The 24,100-nt window shown below is 34.7% G+C and overlaps 1 protein-coding gene across 1 annotated transcript; it reads right to left on the minus strand.

Annotated features, from left to right (window-relative positions):
- Positions 1 to 13,963: 13,963 nt before the first annotated feature.
- Positions 13,964 to 17,407, minus strand: LOC140143790 (adhesion G protein-coupled receptor E1-like). Its single transcript, XM_072165604.1, has 5 exons — positions 17,327 to 17,407; positions 16,886 to 17,006; positions 15,693 to 15,734; positions 15,405 to 15,458; positions 13,964 to 14,027 (listed from the first exon to the last, which is right to left on the minus strand). The coding sequence occupies exons 2-5, from the start codon at positions 16,970 to 16,972 to the stop codon at positions 13,974 to 13,976; spliced, it is 237 nt and encodes a 78-aa protein (XP_072021705.1). The 5' UTR covers positions 16,973 to 17,006; positions 17,327 to 17,407; the 3' UTR covers positions 13,964 to 13,973.
- Between the last annotated feature and the right edge of the window lie 6,693 nt (positions 17,408 to 24,100).

A 24,100-nucleotide genomic window follows, 5' to 3' on the forward strand; every position in this document is an offset into this window, starting at 1 on the left:
ATGAACGTAGACGATGACCCTGGACAAAGATTCATTCAGTATATAATGCCCAGCCTCGAGATATGGGAGTACAGTCACTTTTACAGCATTTACGGTTAAGTGAGTTGGAACAAAAAAACATCTTAGGTCAACTTAGGGTGGTTTTTTTAGTTAACTTGGGAACTAAATAATCTGGTATTGTTGAATATGAGAACATCGTAAATGAATTGTGTAATAGGCAATTACCCAGATCTGCCAGGGCGACCACTAGCATCATATGTGATGCGATCAAGCAAAATCAGTCGGAACTCGGAAATATTAAATTTTCAGTTTCTTATATGATAGTAAAAAGCATTTACAAATCTGGAATTTGCAGAAAACACTTTTGAAATTGAACAACCAGTTCCAAAGATATGAGCAATTTAAGAGTTTCCAAAACAAAAGGAAACAAAAGGAAATGTTTCCTTTGTATGCCTATATCTCAAAATCAATATTTCCGAGTTCCGACTGATTTTGCTTGATCGCATCACATATTAGATCCGGCGATTGTTCTTCTAACGGTCGAGAGCTGATTGGGTTTTGAAGTAATCCCTTAGTGATATTCATTGCTATGGTAATGTTAAATATTATGGCTGCACTACTAGCAGATCAATTAGCTTTCCCCACTAAGAGCTGCTGGGTTTCATTCTTGATTATTGATGCCCTTCTCCATCTCTAAAGTGTTATATACTGCTACACGGCGATGAATGTATACATGTCATTTGTGATGATGCATTTGTCTAATTCATCACCATGGAAGCAAAACTAGAAAGGTTCTAGAAGAGACATTAGCTTCATTACCGTTATAAAAACTGAATTATTTATCTTGATGAATGTAGGCTTATAATATGATCAATTCAAGTATATTAAGTAGCCATAATTAAAAAGCTACTTGAATAATTTTGTTATTTTATCATGTTGCAAGAACATGCGCGTATTTTTTTTTGGGGGGGGGCTTTTTGGGGCGAGAGCCCCCCGGGGTAAAAGCAGGGGGCGGCGAAAATGAAGGGGCGGCGGAAGAAGAAGGGGCGGCAAAAACAGGGGCGGCAAAAACGAAGGGGCGGCAAAAAGAATTAGTAAATGAAAAAGGGCGGAAAATTTGATAAAGCATAAAAATTCTTGAAAAAATGGTATTTTACATCCGAATGTGCTGCTTTTAGGGCGTTAGCGCCAGAAGCCCTTTTTTTTTGCTCTTCACTTTTTCAAACGACCGAGAAAAAAAAATTGGGTCAACCTTTTCGGGCTGTTGAGGAAGGGGCGGCAAAATTGAATTTTCTTCAGCCCCCCGGGGTTGGGGCGGCCACGGTACGCCACTGAAGAACGATACTTTCAGATTGTGCATGGATAGCATGATTTACATAATGATTAGACTTGAGATATGCGATGGAACTCTAACATATTTCACTTGAATAACTAGATATCATTTACAAATGATCGTTATTTGTCAAACAATGAAATAACATACGCTGCAAAAACCTCAGAGTAAACTAGGTTTATAATAAGCAGTTGCAATTATCATGCCATCAAACCATTTTTGTGAAGAACATTTTAAGTTGTGATCAGATCACACATTGGCAGTAGTGTAGCCAGCGGGGGGGGTAAAGGGCAAAGGAAAATAAAAGGGCAAGAAGCCTCTTTTCTCTAACCCCTTCTAATCATACGTACATGTATTTCAGAAAAGTCTAAATGACCTGTCTTGAATTAAAGGCAAAAAGGACAAAGGTCAATTTTCGATTGATATGCTTCAATTTTATTCAAACTGGTCTCGAATCGTTCATTTGGCAAGATCAGAATTATAACAGTTGCATTGATTTTGATCTTTGGTTAGATGAAAATAGGTAGAAATATATGTAAGGATGAACACAGCATGACACTGAGCGCACGATAATTTTCAGTACCATACCGATGCTAAACCTAATAACGAATTTATCATACCACTAAGTCATTCAAAATGTTGAAATAATTACGTTTTAAACATTTTAATTGCTGAAAAATAGGAAAAACATTACAAATATTACATGACTGTTCCGAAATTACGTATCGCGTGCATTTTGCACGTATGGTTTACGTGAATTGTCTTTATACGCGTACCTCATCGTATACGCGTATCGTGCTTGCGCAATACTCTATCACTGACTAGCGTAAATACGCACTCACTGACTAGATCAGTGCCGCCGACAAGGGAGGGTAACCGGGTGCGTTACCCCGGGGCCCGGGATCCTAGGGGGCCCGTAAAAAGTGACGATAACATACTTTACTATAGGGCAGTAAAAACAAAGAAAAGGGACCTCAGGGGCCCGTAAAAGGTAAAGAAAGGTACCTTATAACTAAGCCATATTTTCTTTGCTTTACTATACGGGCCAACAAAGGTCTCTTTTCTTGTCCATTAGGCTTTTAAGGTATCTCTTCTTCGCTTTTTACGGGCCCTCGGAGGGGTCTATTTTTCTTTTTATGGGTCCATTAAGGTATTTTTTCTTTGCTTATTAAGCTTTTTTACATACTCACTATAAGGTATCTTTTCTTTCCTTTACGCGTACGGGCCTATGGTATTTTTTCTTTGCTTTTTACGGGCTCACTACCACAACGGTCTCTTTCTATTATAAAGTTTGTTTTCTTTGCTCTTTTACAGCTCATAAAAAGTAAACAAAAATAGCGGGCACGTAAAAAACAAAGGAAAGAGACGTAGGCTACATTTAAAAAAATTCAAGATAACCTTTCAAGCACACAATCTAATGAATATGTCACTTGAATTTACTGTTTACTTTTGCCAAAATTAATGATCATCCTCGATATAATGAAATCTTTGAGAAATCAGGGATGTGCAGCTTAATCGTGGGAACACAAATTGCAAATCTTCGTGCGCTTCGCGCGCATTGTGCCCTTCAGTTTATTATTTGATCATTTACCTTAAAATTGGCAATTTATTTCGCGCTTCGCACGGGGTTTGTTTTTAATAATTTCAATCTGGGAGCAAAAATCGCTAATTCGAAGTGAAAATTTTCGTGCGCTTCGCACGCTTTTGTCCAATTCAACGGTTTTTATACTTGGATCATTTTAGCTTCAAATTGGCTTCAAAGTTGTAAAGAGAAACCTACTCTGGGAGAAAAATACCACTTTCAAATTGCAATTTTGTGCGCGCTTCGCCCGCATTTGTCTCATTCAATATTCAAATTTGATTATTGGCAGCTAATCATGCAACCTCCTTCCCCATGTCACACACTACTGCCCCCTCCCCACACACACAACCCGTCATCACTGATCAAAGGGGCCCGTGTGTTCACATTGCCCCGGGCCCGTAATGGCTCTCGGCGGCACTGGACTAGATACGAAAATATATCCGGTTAGCGGTGTTCTTTTATGTTTCCCTCGGTGGTATGATAATTTGAGACCATTTCTTTGTCAAAGTCTGAGAATAGTTTAATTGTTGAACCCCCGCGGCACCCAAGGTTTAACATCTGACTTTTTGTTTTACAAATAACTCTGAAACCTTATGACAAGAGGAATACATTGGTGTGGTTTTTACTTTGAAATGTTACCCTTGCATACGCGGCCATATTGGATTTATGCAAATAAGGCACTCTCGCATTTAGTGATGAACCCATGTTTTCCCGTAATTTTAATTACTTACTAAGCAAGTGTCAAAGACAGAAGTAAATTCGATTTATACAGATCATAAAGAGGATAATTTTTGTGGCATGTGGCGAAATGTACCGACGGGTCTAGATATACCGACGGGTCTCGATATACATACGGGTCGCAATATACCGACGGCCCTCAGGACTGGGGGAGGCACCGGCACTAGCTCCTCTTTTTGTTTTGGTTAAGCCACAGGACTCAGCCATTCATTACGTATATTGAAACTAATAGACTTGCTATTAACACCTTTTGAAAATCTTGACAGGATAGTTGTTTGATATAATTAACATGATTAATGATGTTAATAAAATTATATATTGATAAACATGCGTAAATTCGCAGAAACAAAATGGTGGCAAGCGTCTCCATAACAACAGTTTTATTATCGGGATAACAACTAAATAATTTAATATGCCAGGTTCACAATTTTATGCTAATGCATGCGAAGCATATCGCAGAGTAAAATGGTAAATTTTATATTAGGCCAAAACAGGTTTGTCTCAGAAGCAAACCTTTGTCTTCGTCTAAGTCACTTAACCAAGGCATGCGCGTGTGGTTTTTTTTTGGGGGGCTTTGGTGGCGCCAGCCCCCCGGGGTAAAAGCAGGGGGCGGCCAAAACGAAGGGGCGGCGACGGCAAAAAGAGGGGCGGCGGAAGAAGAAGGGGCGGCAAAAAGAATTAGTAAAGTACAAAGGGCGGAAAAAAATAGCGCCTATAATCCTTCTTTTTTTTTTTTTTTGCTCTTCACTTTTCAAACCACCGAAAAAAAATTGGGTCAACCTTTTCGGGCTGTTGAGGAAGGGGCGGCACAATGGGCATATTTCTTCAGCCCCCGGGGTAGGGGCAGCCACGGTACGCCACTGCAAAGGGTGTTGTAAACGATTGAAGGGTCACTATTTATCATATTCGTTGTTTCCCATCAATCATAATTTCGATACAGTTAGTGGTGTGCTTCGTCGAATGACCACCTAAACCATGCATACAAACTGTACATAAGCATTGATATTGTGTGATTGTTTTACTTTAAACTGTGAAACACTTTTTTTAAATATAGCAGCGAAGCGAGTATGGCAAGAACGATGATGTAATGATATAATTTCAGGTAAAATAGAGACAAAAAATATAAAAAATAACAATCTATGTCAAATCAACCCTTTTTGGATGCTCTTTCTCCTCTAATTGGGACCAAATTCGTCTGGACTGTGCTATTGCCTAATCGTAGTATTGACAACGCATTTGAATATGTATGTAATCGCTCGTACAAAAAGATTTAAAAACAATCTTAAATAACTTAAGAATAACATAAGAGAACTCGAAAGATGATCACATTATAGACAATGGTAATAATCCATAATAGTTATTGGGAACTGATGACATCCCAGCAAACATAGCGTATCTTTTTAATAATTATTAAAACCGTTCAACTACTTTAAATGTCGGGTTATTAAAGAATTACGAAATTATGCAAAACATTCTATGTCAAAAAGATACTTTTCAAAGATGTTGACAAAAATAAACTTTCGGGTCAATGATCGTAAAAATATGTTTGTCAACACTTAAACAACATTATGTTACCATGGTTTGTGTTAACGGTGGCAACTTTTTAAAATCCTTTGAAAATGTTAAACGTTTTAGAACAGTTTATATAACCCGGCATTGAAACGTTTCCTTTCAACGTTTGTGCGCAATTGATATTTGTTTTGTATTGCTATAAAAGTAATCTACTTGGCAATAATAATATCAGAACACTGTCGTAGAAGTATTACTCACCCTCTACTTCAAAACCTAGTGTGATACAGCAAAATATAGCTGCCAAACACGCCAACTTCCACCCAGAAAAGTTAGTTTTGTCCATATTGGTAAACTAGCTGTTTCTGTTCTAATTCAATCAACACAAAATGATATTAAATGTGTTTTCCAACTCCAACCATCAGATAATGTGCTGAAACGTTTTATTTTGCAGCTTAAGTGCGCTCGCAGAGAGAGTTTGTTGATTTCCATAGTGATGATACGTCAATATTAAGGTGATTAAAGGAATGTTCTCGATTTGACAAACTCATTGACATGATGATTATTCCCAATATTTTCAACATTGTCTTCATATTTTGTAATGAGTAATGAAACATTAATATGCAACAATATATAGCCATAATTATTAAAAAATATTTTGTTCACAGACGTGTTTTTAGTTTAGGAAATAATTTTCGAAGGATAACATTTTATGAAATAGTACTCCTGGTGCATAAATAATTGTATAATTGATACACAAAATGTCTATAAACTCACCCAAACGTTACAAACGTAAACACGAAGTAACAAAACAAGCACATAATAAAAAGACAAACATATTAACATGGGATTTTAAATAAATAAGTTTTGTTCATAGGATAATCAATGTGAATATTGTAAAGAGTACATAAACAGGGTAACAATATGTGTAAATTTCATATGAATCCGACATTCCGTTCTAAAGATATTGATGAAAGTGTAATTTCAGATGGATTTTTTTACAGTTCGAACCTGTAAAGGTAGCTCTTTTCTTCTTATTTGTTCTTTTCTTTTTATCAACTTGAGTTTATGCTGGGCTCTTTAATTGAGCTAAAAATTAATTTGATTCAGAAATAGTATTAATATATGTGACCGTACAGCACGAATGAGCCGTAAATGTCCTCAATTGTATTCTGAGTTACAGTGTAAAATGGGCATGAAGGTCATATTCATAGGTATTTCGATTGGGTGCTAAGTGTACCTCATTTAATGAGATACACGTAGCACCAAATTGAAATACCTATGAATATGACCTTCATGCCCATTTTACACTGTAACTCAGAATACAATTGAGGACATTTACGGCTCATTCGTGCTGTAATCACATATCATTTATAGTTATCACCTGTATTACCTGCGGCCATTTTGGGCGCCATTTTGAAAATACACTTACTCTTGGGACTTTTTCTTTATATCAACCTGAGTTTATGCTATGCTCTTTAATTAAGCTAAAGGGGTTAGTTTGGTTCATGGAACATCCTGATTATGTTTTGACTTCATCTTAGGAACCTAAAAAGGTTGCTTTGGTTTAGTTCGGGGGGGGTGCAAAGTCGGTGCTTTTACCTCCCCGAGTATTGTGTTTGTTACGCCTTTATCCAAGAAATCCATCAGTTAAGATCAAGATGCAAGATGCTTCAGCCTACCCATTTACAGGTAAATGTCCACCCTTTTGGTCAAATGTATGCATGGAGACCATGTTGGCCCCTGGTTGAACAATTTTGCTAAATGAAGGTCTAAATTGAAGCCATTTGGTGCATCATTTTTACACTAGTATTATCATTGCTTACGTGGGTGGAGGAGGCCATTTGATATTGTGTTACCCTAAATCAGTGTACCAACTCAGGGCCCTGAGGCCGCCCACAAGCTACCCTCCTTCTAGTGCAGGCCCATGGTCATAAAGCGTGATCTAGGCTTTTCACTCCCTCTTTTTTCCTGGTTACAAGTCACGATGTGCCGCCCCTTATAGATGACCAACAAACTTTGACTTTCATCGCTTTAAGGGGCGCAGAATCGATGCTGAATATGTCAATTCGGCGCCCAGGGCACGCGCCCCTCTTGCTTTATCCTGGCTTTACCCTAAATCAGTGTACCAACTCAGGGCCCTGAGGCCGCCCACAAGCTACCCTCCTTCTAGTGCAGGCCCAGAGTCATCATAAAGCGTGATCTAGGCTTTTCACCCCTTCTTTTTCCTGGTTACAGGTCACGACGTGCCGCCCTTTATAGATAACCAACAAGCGTTTTTCTCTCATTTCTCCCTCTACTATTGTCCTGGTCACAAACCGCCTTTCTTGTATGTGCCGCCCGTCACAAGCCGCCCTCCTTGTGATAGGTCACCCTGTAGGCATATTATAGTTATAACCATTTTTGTTCTCCCTCCCCCCCTTCTCTTGGTTACAAGTTTACATGTGCCGCCCTTTATGGGTGACTGACACGCGTTTTTTTTCACAAGCCAGCCTCCTTGTACCGCCCTCCTTGTATGTGTCGCCCACAAGCTGCCCTCCTTGTATGTGTAGCTTTTTCTCTTTCGTGTTTTCTCTTTCCTTCTCTTTTCCTTTTCTTTTCTCTTTTTTTCTTCTTTTTTTTGCCGCCCCATTTTTTTTACCCGGGGGGCTATGCCCCAAAGCCCCCAAAAAGAAATACGCGCATGCCATCCGTGACACGTAAGTCCTAAATGAATATAAATTCATATTTGTCTAATTTTTCAGCCATTATTCTAAATATGTTCTTTAGCGAGAATTCTTCCAATTGTAATGACTTATTAAAATAATACACTTTTCACTACTAGTTAATATTTTCAGTGTGCTGACATCTCTTTATTTTATTGTTCTAGATTTTTATCTATCCACGTTGTTTTTATTACTTTATTACAGGATTCTATATTCTTTCTCTCCACCAGTTACTTATTCCAGGTTAATCGTCATTGCATTCATTTTATTTATCTGATCTATTCGTTGTTTATATATTTATTTTTCTTATTACCTATGGTATATTTCCATTTCATTCTTCGATCATTTTCTCTTTTCTTGCATTTTTTATTCATAGCATACAATTCTATACGATTACTATTATTCGTTATTCAAGGGCTCGGATAGCGATGTTTTTACGTATTTTTTGTAGGACCTGAGAGCACATTAGACATATCGAATTGCATTTTGAATACGAGGAATGTGCTTTTAATATCAAATAATTTAAATTTTTTGAAATTTGCGAAATAATACATATTTCATGGCAAATGATGAAAAATTTATAGTTTTTAATTTGAAGTAAATTGTATAACTCTAATGAAAATGTACTTAAAGCGTATGTAGCTGGGATGAAAAGCCGTCCATCGTATTGAAGATATAGATTTCCACCCCCCCCCCCAAACGCCAAACAAATGTATATCCTCAATATGAAAGGTCAAGGTCAAAATTTTCAATTGATGGTCGGCTTTTCATTCCAGCTGCATACCCTTTAAGTACATATCATTCGATTTCTAAAGTTTACTTCAAGGATTGTTAAATATCAAAAATATCAAATTTTAATAAGTTGCCATAAAATTTGTATTACATTGCGAATTTTAAAAAAAAATCCAAATTATTTGATATCAGAAGGACATTCCTCGTATTCAGCATGCAATTCGATATGTCTGATGTGCTCGCAGGTCCCACCAAAAATACTGTGCAAACGTTACTATCCAATTCCTTAACTATTGAAATATATTATTTTCATATTTTCATAAAATTATTATAATCTTCTTTTGCTCAATATATTAGTTTTACTTGTCCTTTATCTCTATCTAAATTACTTTCTATGAACTCCAAATTGAGCTTTTTATTTGAAATAATAACTACCAAAAGTGCATTCATATAATTTAATATAATTTCCTCACATCTAACGGAAGTGCAGGAATAGTGTTGAGTGACAAGATATAAGCACTGTGCAAAATACCCAAAGGTAAGCTTGGGTTGACAACCAGACCAATAGCCCAGTTAAATTATGAAAAGACCCACCATTAAGGGGTGGGGTATGAACGTTTGGACAGTATTTATTGTGGGACATTAGAGCACATTGGACATATCAAATTGCATTCTGAATACGAAGAATATCCTTCTGATATCAAATAATTTTGATTTTTTGAAATTCGCAATGTAATACACATTTTATGGCAAATCATTAAAATTGATATTTTTGATATTTAACAGTACTCGAAGTAAACTTTATAAATCTGATGATTTATACTTAAAGTATACGTAGGCGGGATGAAAAGCCGACGATCAATTGAAAATGTTGACCTTTTGTATCGAAGATATGGAATTTTTTTCCCAAAACACCACACAAAAATAGGTCTTTTTGGGAAAAAAATCCATATCTTCAATATGAAAGGTCAAAATTTGCAATTGATCGTCGGCTTTTCCTCCCAGCTACATACACTTTAAGAATATATTATTAGATTTATAAAATTTACTTCGAGGACTGTTATATATAAAAAATCTGAAAAATATCAAATTTGTATAATTTGTCATAAAATTTGTATTTTATATCGTGAATTTCAAAAAATGAAAATTATTTGATATCAGAAAGACATTCTTTGTATTCAGAATGCAATTCGATATGTCTGATGCGCTCTTATGTCCCACAAAAAATACTGTCGAAACGCTCAAAACGCTCATTCCAGATCCCTTAATTGCAACAGAATCCATTTCACATGCGTTAATCTCCCAAAAATATCACGCAGAAACTTCAACACTCAACAGTCCCGGAATATCCAAGTAGTGGAACAATGCCTAATTTGCATCAATTCAAAATGGTCCCTCTCATTTCTCTAGTCATTAGGATTCACAAAAATTATAGTTTAACCTATCTCCGATGCACAGATCTTCAGTTATAGGGGAGAAGGTCAAGTGTCAAAATTTGGGTTCCGCGGGGGACAAACATATGATTTTTAATTTGCCGCTTGCAAAAACATTTTAAACAAAGAATAGATTTAAATATTTATGTTTTTTACCTTGGTAATATGGCAAAAATATCAATGTCCATAGAGCCCTGTTAACCTTGACCAATTTTATGATGTTACTATGCAAAAATCCAAAACAATGCAACTTTTCTCATTTATTTTGCCAAAGGAGTCATTTGAGACCAGTATGATTAAAATCGGAGCAATTTTCAATTGTAGATGCATGTGGAACCCAAATTTGAACTTTCAAATTTGCATATAACTCAAAGAGTGTATGTCAGAGACAGGTCTAACTATATTTTCCTGAATCCTTATGATGAGAGGAATACATTGACCAACTTTGAAATTTCTCACCTGCATAAGCGACCATTTTGGATTCATGCAAATTAGGCACTGTTCCATTACAAGGATTTCTTTTTGGGTGAATGGTGATTAAATGGATTCTGTTGCAATTAGTGGTGGGCTCCCCCAGGGCCAGATATTCCAAAATTCACCTTCAGTTTGAGCTAAAACTGTCTGATATTGAATTGTTTTCGCGCGCAAATGTCATAGTAAATTCGGAACAAAATATGCTCGACTACCTCTAAATTGTAATGCTTCTGCCGCCACTAGGCCACTGTCGATATTATAGTAGGCCCCCATATTTGTAAACCAAAACCTGACCACTTGAGTGCACATGCCTTCCTCACGGTGAGTTTTGGGGTCTCCAAATTATGGCCTGCCCAGGGCCCCCAAAATGCTAAATCCGATCCTGGGTTCACCCCTTATTTCCTTAATTTGATTGGGCTACTACTCTAATACAATATATCCGACATACAAATTTATGAAACGTTTTGGCAACAAGATAAAACGTTTCAAAAATATTTTTGTGTTTTATAGGAGTGCCGTGGTGCTGTCATCTAAAAAGGTAGGCATACGTCCATTTTACATGTGTTTGAAATGTTTGGCTTATTTTTGACCGGGGTTAGATCAGATTGGTTCACACCCTGATCAATTTCTAAATACCGCACAAAAAGTACCTAAATTCAAATTGCGAGCAAGGTTTTCAATGGCCAGAAATTACTTTCTATTCCTAATTCCGAATTTATGCCTGAACTAATAACTACATAAAGTGCATCCATAACATTCAATATGATATCCTCACATACGTATGACGTGTAGGAAAAGTGTTGAAAAAAAACAGGCCTACTATAATACACTCTATAACCGATATTTAAATGTTAACAACGTTTTGACCCCCAAAGGTTTTGAAACATGTTTTTGTTTGCTTGGTTTGGCGTCGTGATATCATTCACAAGGGGTAGTTACTTTGAAAAGATTTAGCTTATTTTTGACTGGGTCAGATCAGCTTTGTTTCCACGCTTAAAATTTCTAAATACCGCGCAAAACTTTTAACATGATTGATTAAGAGAACAAATGACTTGTGCACATTTCAAATCACATTATTTAGTATTATTGCATATCGATTCGCGTGTAACACCTTTATTTTGACAAACTAACAAATATTGTCACGTGTTCCTATGTAATAGCATGGTAATATTCGTATTGCGCGGACTTGGATGTCGACCTTTTCCCATGATACATCACGATTACTTATTGTGAATAGCGAGAATTGGATCCACTTAAAATAACCAGACTTTTTCCTTTACGGTTATTTCAAGTGGACGCTTGTGACAGGATCGTGCTTTTCAAAAGCACCAAACCGAACAATCATTTTTATATAGCCTATATTATATTGACAGTACATCCACGAATGTCGATTGATAGTGATTAAATCATGCTTATTCTACTACTTATTATTACATATATACAAATTGCGAACAAAAAACTTAGCAAAATACCGTAATTGGAACCTTAGATTTTTTCTTTTTAATATTTGTAATTGAACGTTTTTGGTGGTGTTTTTGAAAATCCTACCATTTTAAACGCACCATTGGGTCCACTTAAAATACGTCAAAACACCCTGTTCTACCGGCGGACGGACCTTTCAATTATGGTTGATAAAATTTGTACAAAAAATCAATCACTCCACTCGTGTTCTTTTCAGTCAAAATCAATCCCATTTTACCAAGTAACGGCTGATGTTAGACGCGTATAGTAAAATATCTCAATTTTGAAATATCTTAAGTCAGCTTAAAATGACACCGAGTTTGTTTTTGCACCATAAAGATCCTGTTGGACAGCAATAAATATTATTTAACCACGAATAACACTTGATAATGATTAAATCAAAGTTTCTGTAGAAGGATATCAATGGAAACAAATTACTTTTTTCCCAAATTGCATCCATATAATTCAATATAACGAGGATTGAGAGCCAGAAAGCCTTAACTCGCAAGGACGTGTAGTAGCAGTGCCGATGTTTTATGCAATTGGCCGTTGTTTGGTGGTGCTTTTGAAAAGCCCAGCTCTTCCAAGTATACAACTGGATCCACTTAAAATGACCAGACTTTGTACTTTATACTGGTTATTTTAAGTGGAGGCTTGTGACAGAATTGTGCTTTACAAACACACCAAACCGAACAATCAATTTGATATTATATTTACAATACATCCACGAATATCAATTGATAATGATTAAATCATACTTATTCTGCTACTTATTATTACATATAAACAAATTGCGAACAAAAAACTTTGCAAAATACCGTAATGGGAACCTTGGATTTTTTTTTATTTGTAATTGGCCGTTTTTGGTGGTGTTTTTGAAAATCCCACCATTTCTAAACGCACCACTGGGTCCACTTAAAATGACCAGACATAGCACTTTATACTTTCGATTTAGATATCTGGTTATTTCAAATGGATGCATGTGAAAGAACAAAAAACTTTGCAAAATACCGTAATGGGAACCTTGGATTTTTTTTGTATTTGTAATTGGCCGTTTTTGGTGGTGTTTTTGAAAATCCCACCATTTCTAAACGCACCATTGGGTCCACTTAAAATGACCAGACATAGTACTTTATACTTTCGATTTAGATATCTGGTTATTTCAAATGGATGCATGTGAAAGCACCGGGCTTGTTCAAAAACACCAAAAAAACGAGCAATCATTTTTGATACAGACTGTATATGACAGTAAACCCCGTTCGTTCTAAGAGAGAGTGAAGGTTATGACTGGATTTGTTTACTATGTTAATGGTTTTTATCTCATTGATTTCACTAACACCAAGTTCCAAAGGAGTACTCAAAAAGTCATAACAATAATAAGAGACACGGAATAACGGAAAGTAACTTGCATCCATATAAGTCAGCTTAATTTCCTGACATCTGTAGGCGCGCGGACGTGTAGTACCAGGGCTGATTAATTTTGCAATTGGCCGTGGGTTTTTTGGGTGTTTTTGAAAATCCCGCCTTTCCAAACGCACCATTGGATCCACTTACTTAAAATGACCAGGCATTGTACTTTTTATACTTTTTTAAAATCTGGTTATTTCAAGTGGATGCGTGTGAATCGGGCTTTTTCAAAAACACCAAAAACTATCAATAATTTTGATACAGCCTGTATTATATTGACACTTAATCCATAAATAACACTTGATGATGATAATTAAATCAGGCTTATTCTGCTACTCTTATTACATAAGAGGGGGTTAGTCTGTGTTTCACATATAATTGCATGAATATTGTACTAACCTCTCTAATTTTGATAAGGCACACATTTCGACTGTTTAGTATAAAAGCCTCAACCATTCATTCCAGGTCGTTAGACTATCTACTTTTTTTTATATCTGGTAACAGAAAAGCAGGAATGATAAAGGGTAAAAACTATTATAAAATTTAATCATAATATAGAAGTCTCCTGTGTGAGTGAAGAACAACAATACGACGTCATTTTACCCATTTGTGTCTTGAGTTTCTTGCCTTGGTTGGACTTGGATCGTTCGTACCTACAAAATACAAACAATTATAAAATATCATTCACACAAACTAGTTTTCGTTAAATGTGTGTACTTTCATTCTATTTATTTTTAATTTCGATTAAAACTATACAGTATAAATTGAATCACCACACAACCGTAATCCTCACTTTAATCTCTTAATCCCAACCTAACCATAACCCTTTAACATCACATTTCCCTTATCTTAGCCCTAAATCTTAAATATAATAACCCTCATCCGACTCACTTGGGGTGATGGCAATCCATCTTTTTAATCCAATAAATCGAATGTCAAAGTCTATACGGGGTAAAAATTAGTAATTGCTCAAATGTTCTTAAAAGCCATTCAAAATATGCCGTTGATCATATGGATTCGTAAGGGGCTGTGCAATAATTGTTAGTCCCCCCCCCCGGGGGGTAAATTTTCCAAACGGGTCGCCAAAAATCACTTGCCCCCCCTCTCGGCCCGTCAAAATCGCTTGCCCCCCCTTGAACATGCCAAATTTTGGGATCCCAAATTGCAAACCTTAAATGGTCTAGATGTATGTTGCGAGCGCAGCGAGCAGGAAAATTTGCATATTTAAGCGTTTCCGTATTGTTTTCCTAAGCCTTTTTAGAGCGTTTTATTAAAAAGGCGCCCCATGAATGCGTGCCAAAATCGCTTGCCCCCCCTCTCGGCTTGCCAAAATTGCTTGCCCCCCCCCTTTCGGCTCGACAAACATTTCTTGCCCCCCTCATTTTACCCTCCCCCAGGGCTCATAATTATTGCACAGCCCCTAATATTGCTTGACATACCTACGACTTATCAGTATAAAGGCAATTAAAAGTCCCTGACCCAATCTACAGCCTCATCCCCCATATTTCGTCATAAAAACTAAGAGTTTGGTATCAGGTCATATTCTTCTCACTATTACAGTAAAATCTAATGCCAAGATTTGTTTGTTTAAATGTGATGAACAAAAACGTGGTGAGTACCACAACAGGATCTATGGACTATCGTATGGGACACGCACGTCTTTGGTTCCCATATCAAAACCGCTGGAACAAAACTCACAATTTAAAATAGAACACAGAACATAAAAAATCTGACAACTTCTCTTTATTGAAAAGGTCGATATATTACTGTATGTTTTCTGAATCACTATGTCTAGCGGAATAGTTTGGAATTTGTTTTATACAACACTTTAGAAATTTGTATAAACTTTGGCCTTAAAATTCTTGGATTGCACAAAGGCAGCTTCTTGGCTAACGTAGTTTCGTAATGCGTGTCCAACCCTCATGAATATGCTAATACTGTTGTTTGTATTACCGTGTGGTCAAACTATACACTAATTTGCCCAGCTATACTTATTCTTCAGATTTCAGAAAATTAAAAATTGTGCTTACTTGACCGACCTGTCCATTTTTTCGCGTCCACTCTCGTTTCAATGCCATTCGGACCTGAAATAAATAAATAAATAATAATAATAATAATAATAATAATAATAATAATAATAATAATAATAATAATAATAATAATAATAATAATAATAATAAATTACAAAAGACTGAGAGAACATAATGAAAAATCATTAGAATTACATACTACAAAAAATGTTTGAATTTCAAATACGTAAATTATCAAGATTTTTCAAGAAGAAAATCCCCGTGCATGTGAAAGTTTTGGTAACATACCTCTGAGTTAATAATGCAGGTAACAACAACGAGATACACTCCCTGTATTAAACAGAAAATAACGTTAACGTTAATGTCATTTTGATGTAGGTAGAGAATGAACAATATAACAGTGGTTTCCCAGCAAACACAAAACGTTTTCGACATCATTCGCAAAAGGTTATAAAAGGATTTCAGAAAACGTTTAAATGTCGGGTTATATAAAGGGAACATTAATGGTATAAAACGTTTTCATAAGATTAAATAACATTTGTTGGCAATTTACTGCACAGCAAACACAAATGTTTTACAGAAAACATTTAAATGTCGGGTTATATAAAGGGTGTAAAAACGTTTTAATAACATTCCAAAAACATTTTTGAAAACTTGGTACAAATCATTCTAAACAGAATGTTATTTTGGGGTTGAAAAAATATTTTGCAAAATATGTTTGCCCAAAATATTTACAAGAACGTTTTTAAAATGATTTCACGTCCTTTATATAACCCGACATTTAAATGTTATTAAAACGTTTTGTAAAAAACATTTTGAGAACATTTCTGTGTTTGCTGGGTGCAAATTTTTTAACATAATGTTATTTTTAAAGTGTTGACAAAATATTTGGCCAAATATGTTTGCAAAAATAGTTTACAATGACATTTCGAAAACATTTTAAAAATATTGTTGTAGTGTGTTTTCATACAAAACTTTTTAAAACGATTTCATGACCTTTATATAACCCGACATTTTAATGTTATTAAAACGTTTTTACCTAAACCAAAACCCAAAATATAACTTATTTAAAAACGTTTTAAAAACGTTTTTGTGTTTGATGGTTTCCTTTCCAGATGCCGAGCTAAATGCTCAGTAATTTGATAAGCTCTGCTTTGCGCCGATAGACTTGGTTTATCAATCGAAATTTGTAATTACTGAGCATATCGAAAAACTATTGAACGATAAACTCAGTTTTCGTTAAACCTTTGTTTATCGCCGCTAAATTAAAGTTGGAAAACACATTCAATATTTTATTTTTTAGATGAACTATGTCGCTTGAAAAGTCCTCGAGTTTTGTCCGAATTTCTGAACATTAAGGAGATGCATAGAAGAGTTCGTATTATGATATTAATTGTAAGTATTTTCTCCCGTTCTGAGATTGCTTTGGTTTTTTTTTTTACTTTGAAATGCGAAGGTACTAAGTGCATGTCTAACCTTACCTGTAAGGAACTCAGTATATCGAAAATATACGCAATGTTGATATGCAGATTCCCCAGGAAACCAACCAACCAGCCTACTCCAATCATCGGCAGTAATAAGATTGTACACCGCAGACCAATTCTTCAAAGATAATTTTTTTACTCAAAATTAGTATTTGTTATAAAAACACACTGCTTCATTGATCATACAATACACTTAATGTTACAATTTCAGTTCAGGGCTTGGTTTTTATATTATTCAAAACATAATGAAAAATAAAATACGACTATTTGAATTTAAAAAAAGTCATTTGCCTAATAAAAAAAACGTCCTTGTAATGAAGTCTCAAGATTAAGGAAGAAATGCAAAAATCATAAATAATACATTCCCGATTTTAATGTTAATAATCCTATCTAAAACATAATTTAAACTGTACATTTGTGACAGTTGTTATAACCTACTTGACGGAATAAATTGAATCCTTGCCATGCAATCCTGCAGCAGTCTTAGTTTTGTATATGACAACCAGCAATATTGCTAAATTTGTCTAAATAGATCAGATAATGATGATAAAATAACATATTTAGTAGTTGTAGTAGGAATAGTAGCAGTGAAAAGTAGTAGGAGTAGTAGTAGTAGTAGTAGTAGTAGTAGTAGTAGTAGTAGTAGTAGTAGTAGTAGTAGTAGTAGTAGTAGTAGTAGTAGTAGTAGTAGTAGCAGCAGCAGCAGTAGTAGTAGTAGTAGTAGTAGTAGTAGTAGTAGTAGTAGTAGTAGTAGTAGTAGTAGTAGTAGTAGTAGTAGTAGTAGTATTAGTAATAGTAGTAGTAGTAGTAGTAGTAGTAGTAGTAGTAGTAGTAGTAGTAGTAGTAGTAGTAGTAGTAGTAGTAGTTGTTGTAGTAGTAGTAGTAGTAGTAGTAGTAGTAGTAGTAGTAGTAGTAGTAGTAGTAGTAGTAGTAGTAGTTGTTGTAGTAGTAGTAGTAGTAGTAGTAGTAGTAGTAGTAGTAGTAGTAGTAGTAGTAGTAGTAGTAGTAGTAGTAGTTGTAGTAGTAGTAGTAGTAGTAATGGTCCTTAATGTGAATTGTCCGCTAATGCTCAATAGATGTCATTATACGTCAACATATGTCCTCTGATAGGCAATGCATTGACGTAAGTGGACCTTTTTGCATTGCCTATTAGCGGACATATGTTGACGTAAAGGGACATATATTGGCTATAAGCGGACATTTTCATAGAAACGTCAGTGATCAGAGGACATCTATTGCACATAAGGGGCCAAAGGTTATGCGTCCTAAAAACACCATGCATTTCAATCACAGCGCCCTCTGTTGTCACAACGTGACAAATTGCAAAACACGGGTTATATTGAGGGGGTGTAGTGTGTGGTTACAGGGGGTGCGTATACATGTGTATTCGTTGCTTTGGTTGATAGGCGTAGGCTTATTCGTGTGTCGGGGTGTGGGTGAAGTAATAAGGTGGGGATGGGTATGAGGTGGGTGTGGATGAGTGTAAATATTCTGATGTGTTGGTGAGGTCAGTGGTAGAGTGCGCTCTTTTGTAAAATTGTTTAATTTTTACGTTTCATAAATGAAAATGAGAGTATTTTGCCACAATTGGTATGATTTTTTAATGTGTATTGCACAATTCCAATACGTAATACACGTTTAAAAGCAGGCTGGTGAAGAATTGGGGCATTGTTATTTTATTCTTTCCTTTATTTATTTATATATCTATTTATATATTTATATAATTATATATTTATATTTATTTATTTATTTATTTATTTATTTATTTATTTATTTATTTATTTATTTATTTATTTATTTATTAAAAGAATAATACATCCTATAAAGATGGGACATTTATTTATTTACTTATTTATATATTTATTAATATTAAAACAACGATACATGCTATGAAGACGAGATATCTAAATGCAAAATAACAACGCCATAATCGTTTAGTGCTCATCACGGGCAATGATAAAAATGCAAGATGAAACATACAATTATAACAAAAGCACATTACACAGCTATTTTATTTATTTATTTATTTATTTATTTATTTATTTATTTATTTATTTATTTATTTATTTATTTATTTATTTATCTATTTATTTATTTATACTAAAAGAACGATACATTCTATAAAGATGAGAAATTTATATATTTACTTATTTATTCGTTAATATTAAAAGAACGATACATCCTTATCCTATAACGATGAGACAACTAAATGCCATGATCCTTGGTGCTGGTATATTTAATGCTCATCACATGCAATGATAAATATTCAAGATGTAACATAAAATTATCAAATTAAAAAAAAACCACATTACACGGATATTTATTTATTTATTTATTTATTTATTTATTTATTTATTTATTTATTTATTTATTTATTTATTTATTTATTTATTTGTTCATTTATTTATTTTTATTCATTTATTTATATTTCATAGTTTATATAATGATATATTTAACAAGGGTTTTAACGGTGGGTAACTTTGTCTGTATAAAGAAAAATGCACATGTATCAGAAGTAAAATACAAACACACACTTTAAACTTGGCTACTTAGAAATTAATGTTCTTGAAGAGATTTTAGAGCCAAAAAGAGGGAGGAGTTAAACATCAATTACATTTGTAAATAAAACAGGTCTGTAAATATGGTAAAAGGTAATTTTCATAGGACTTCATATATGACTTTTGGGTGCTTTCCTTACAATAATTACAGTAAAAGGAAATAACTTCAGCTCATAGGAGTAACTTTGGTAGCTCTTTGTATGTTCAGGTCTTATAAATCTATTTAATTACCTTTAAAGAAAGAATTATGCTTCTTTAATTCTTAATTTCAGGGCTAAAAGTGACCTGCAAAAAAGTGCCAAAGGGACCTCTTCTTGCCACCAAAGTTTGGCTACCGATAAAAAGTTATAAATAGCCCCTTATTCATGTTATTTGAGTCTGCTCCATATTAAAACACTTCGCATGATTCAACCTTTCTCACGAACAGGCTTGATTCTACAGTTTCACTAATCACTATTGTGAAATAAAGCAAATGGAATCTTCCCCACCCTATAATTACACTTTTGGTTAGGATATTATACCTATAACCATGACCTATATGGCTTTTTTGCTAATCTACTCATTTTACAAAATCAAGAATGTGTATAAAGATTGCAATTAAAACAACTATTAAATAAGATTTGTCCTAGGTTAGGCCGAAGTTATGGATTCTTAATCTGAACATACGCCCTTCATTGTAATGCTATAAGTGCCCCTCCAACAGTAGACTGCCTTTACATGATAATGAAAATCATATTTTATTCTAACTTTAATTCTTAATTATGCACATTTGTATTCATGTTTTCATAAGCACGATTTTCCTTTTCCCAAAATTTGCTCCCAACTGTATAAAAGTGTGAGAAATATTCACGCGCATACGAAGTAAAAAAAAATTGTGTACCTTTTTTTCTATCTTGCGTTTTGTGAGTTCTCGCCCTGGCCTTCTGTGCATGTATAGGCCTACAAACACAGACCTTCAATACACTTTGATCATGTCATCGCCCCGGGTCATCGTATCATTTTAGTGCACAGTCCTCACTGCTATTGTGATATTATGTAGGCCTATAATAATACTGTACTGTATTATACCCTTTATACTATAGACGACAGTCTCATTAGGCATAATACGTAACAATTTTAAATTGAGGTATATTTCAAGAAGAAAAAAACAAAAATCAGACTTTGTTTTTACTACATTCACGAATCGCTTCTACACATATTGCTCTTTTACCCTCCCCCCTCTTATTTTTTTTAAACATAAACTCTTCGTGCGCGTACATTAACAGTCATCATTTTAAAGTCCTCGCCAAATGAAAGTTACAAGCTATTTCATAACCTCTATTACAGATTGGACCTATAGAATTTAGCCTTTAAAAATAAATCTCTGCACGCACTTGTTGCCATTTTTGTTACCCACAATTTGCTTGACGTATCTTACTATTTTTTTGTACACAGCTTCAGTAATAATAAAACAGGAATTATTATTGCTTTGTCTCTAAATGTACACTATGAAATAATCATAATTATGCCTATTATGTACCAGTATAGGCTACAGTATAGTAACTGAACATTCTGTTCTTCAAAACATGTGTAAGGCACTTTAACATGTTTAATAGGGAACATACCCCGGCTGGAGTGAATGAGTAGAGCGCCATCATGTGATGATCCCAAAATGCATATGCATTTAGGAAAAATGTCTGGGATACTAGATTAGCTAGCGCATTAGATTTCGGTCATGCGGATTCTACAAACGCGTTTCTAAAAATACTAATGCGATTAGGCCTATATTACATACTTTATATAAAAGCAGGCCTAAAGTGGCTTTACCGTAACAGTTACAAAATCAAAATGCAAACCAATAAAAAAAATGTACAAAGTAGGCCTTAAAGAAACAAACCCACTATAGTATAGTGACAGTAATGTATCCCAACATAATTTCAATGTTTTATATTTTTAAAGTATAGGCGTTTTTATAGTCATAATTCATTTAGTTATCTTAAAGGGGATTTATGTTAGTTAAATAGATTATGGATTTTACTCGAGCTTATGTGAAATATCGCCCCTTTTGTGCATCCAGGTAAAAAACAATAACATTTTTAGTGTAAATGGGATTAATTAACATAGGCAAGGTTTACATACGCTGCCCGTCCTCATAATATCCACTTGGCACCAATAGCGTATAGACCTATACAGTAATGATTAATTACATAATTACTGCTTTCTATAGTATAGATAGTAATAATGAATTGAATGATTACTGTCAGTATAATAACAATAATAACATAGGCCTACATACTTCTTCTTCAGTAGATTCAGTATAATTATTCTATGACTGTCTTCAGGAGATAGTAAGAATACATTAAATAATTACTGTCTCCAGTAGATAGCAATATACAATTGATCACTGTATTCAATAGATAACGATATCAATATTGTCTTCAGTAGATAGTGACTCCAAATGACGCTGCTCCACAAAGGGACCTTAATTATTCTGTCTTCAAAGTGACCACAAATGACTACTGACGCCACAGTTACCCTAAAAATTTTCTTTAACCCAAAATGACCCTTACCCCAGACCCCAAATCCAAAAATGAATATACTTATTAATTAAATAGGGCCTAATTGCCGTCTCCAGTAGATTGCCATATAAATTACCTAATAACTGTCTTCAGTAGATAGCAATAATAAATTGCATAATTTCCGTGACACCAAATGACCCTGCTCCACAAAGTTACCATACTCCGAAAAAAGTTGCATAATTACTGTTTTAAACATTTAATGAATAATTTCATAATTGCTGTCAGCAGTAATAACATTAACACATTTGCATAATTTGCAAGCTAATACGTACTAAAATTCACGAATGGTTTACATGCTGAACCTGTCCTCCTACTTTACATGGGACCAATGGCGTAGTGGGGAAGGTGTGGGTGAAGCTGCTCCTGAGGGATATATAGCCCTTCCCCCTCGTGCTCGACCCCCGGGGTCCGCCGTGATATTTAAAACATTTAGGACTTGTACTTTTAGCCTATATAGGTACATTTTAGTCATTTTTTCCCTTAAACCAACCCCCACGCCCCTGTCCCTCCCAACAATCCTGGTAACGCTACTGATCGTAGCTACTTCCAAGAGCTAATGTTTAATTAAGCATGCAATGATGAAAGAGGGTGATACTTAATAGGGATTCATTTTAGTGCACAAAATCGCAGTATGGTGGTGCAAGATGCACATTTTGCATACATTGACATATCTTTATTGACCCTATACAAGTGGTCACATTTAATGAAAAAAATAATCATTTTACTTAATGAAGTGTTTTAGCGCCCTCAACGGCGTTTTTTTTCTTTTCATTCACTGACGCTTTAGTTCTTTATATTTGATTTTTAAATTACGTGCAATTTGCTTTCATAATGATTTACTAATAAATCATTAGAGTGTTGATCAATTGTATAGTTTATTTAAAATAATATTCGACTTTCCCAAAATGGTCTATGTGCATTGACGTAAGCGGGCGTGAACATTGCACATCAGAGGACATGATACGTGAAAAACGCAAAATCGATTAAAAGCTCTTTATTTGAATAGTATTTAACCCATCATCTGATATGTGTATTAGGGCGTGTCTGACCTCCTTCCCTGAAAATTTGAGCCAAATTGTGATAGAAATAAAGAAACTATGGTCTATTGGTGTTTTGCAAAATTTCATCAAAATAAACATTTCATGCATGTTAGGTCTTAATATAAGACAACTTCATTTTCTCGTCAGGTGGTTGCATAGGGTCATTTTATAATTAGTAGTAGAGTTATGATGCTAAAATATCAAAATAACAATTAATCTATGTATTTCTGTCTAATTTGTACCTGAACATCATCTATAAAGATCAATTAACAGGCCATCACTTTTGGTCCCTAACAGTGTCCACTAATGGCCAATACTTAATAAAAAATAAAAAATTTTGCTTATACGATTATCGAAGATCAAATTTAATGTGTTTATAAGAATGGCAATTGTTTATTGTGTATAATTACCTTTTATTTGATTAAAATCGGTTAATAAATAAAGAAAATAGCACAAATTTAAATTTAAGGACCATTGTAGTAGTAGTAGTAGTAGTAGTAGTAGTAGTAGTAGTAGTAGTAGTAGTAGTAGTAGTAGTAGTAGTAGTAGTAGTAGTAGTAGTAGTAGTAGTAGTAGTAGTAGTAGTAGTAGTAGTGTAGTAGTAGTAGTAGTAGTAGTAGTAGTAGTAGTAGTAGTAGTAGCAGCAGCAGTAGTAGTAGTAGTAGTAGTAGTAGTAGTAGTAGTAGTAGTAGTAGTAGTAGTAGTTGTAGTAGTAGTAGTAGTAGTAGTAGTAGTAGTAGTAGTAGTAGTAGTTGTAGTAGTAGTAGTAGTAGTAGTAGTAGTAGTAGTAGTAGTAGTGGTGGTGGTGGTGGTGGTGGTGGTGGTGGTCATGGTGGTCGTAGGCGTGGTGGTGGTGGTGGTGGTGGTGGTGGTGGTGGTGTTTGACCATAATAAAGGCACGCTTTTTCCAGACGCGTTCATAAACTCAACCATAACGACAACTCGATCCTGAGTTTGATTTACAGATGACGTCATACGCAAACTAGTCATTTTAATTCTGGCTATATATATAAATGCGCAAGAAGTGGACACATATAACTTAGAATTTAAAAACAA

Source organism: Amphiura filiformis, unplaced genomic scaffold (genome assembly GCF_039555335.1).
Source record: "Amphiura filiformis unplaced genomic scaffold, Afil_fr2py scaffold_28, whole genome shotgun sequence".
NCBI lineage: Eukaryota > Metazoa > Echinodermata > Ophiuroidea > Amphilepidida > Amphiuridae > Amphiura > Amphiura filiformis.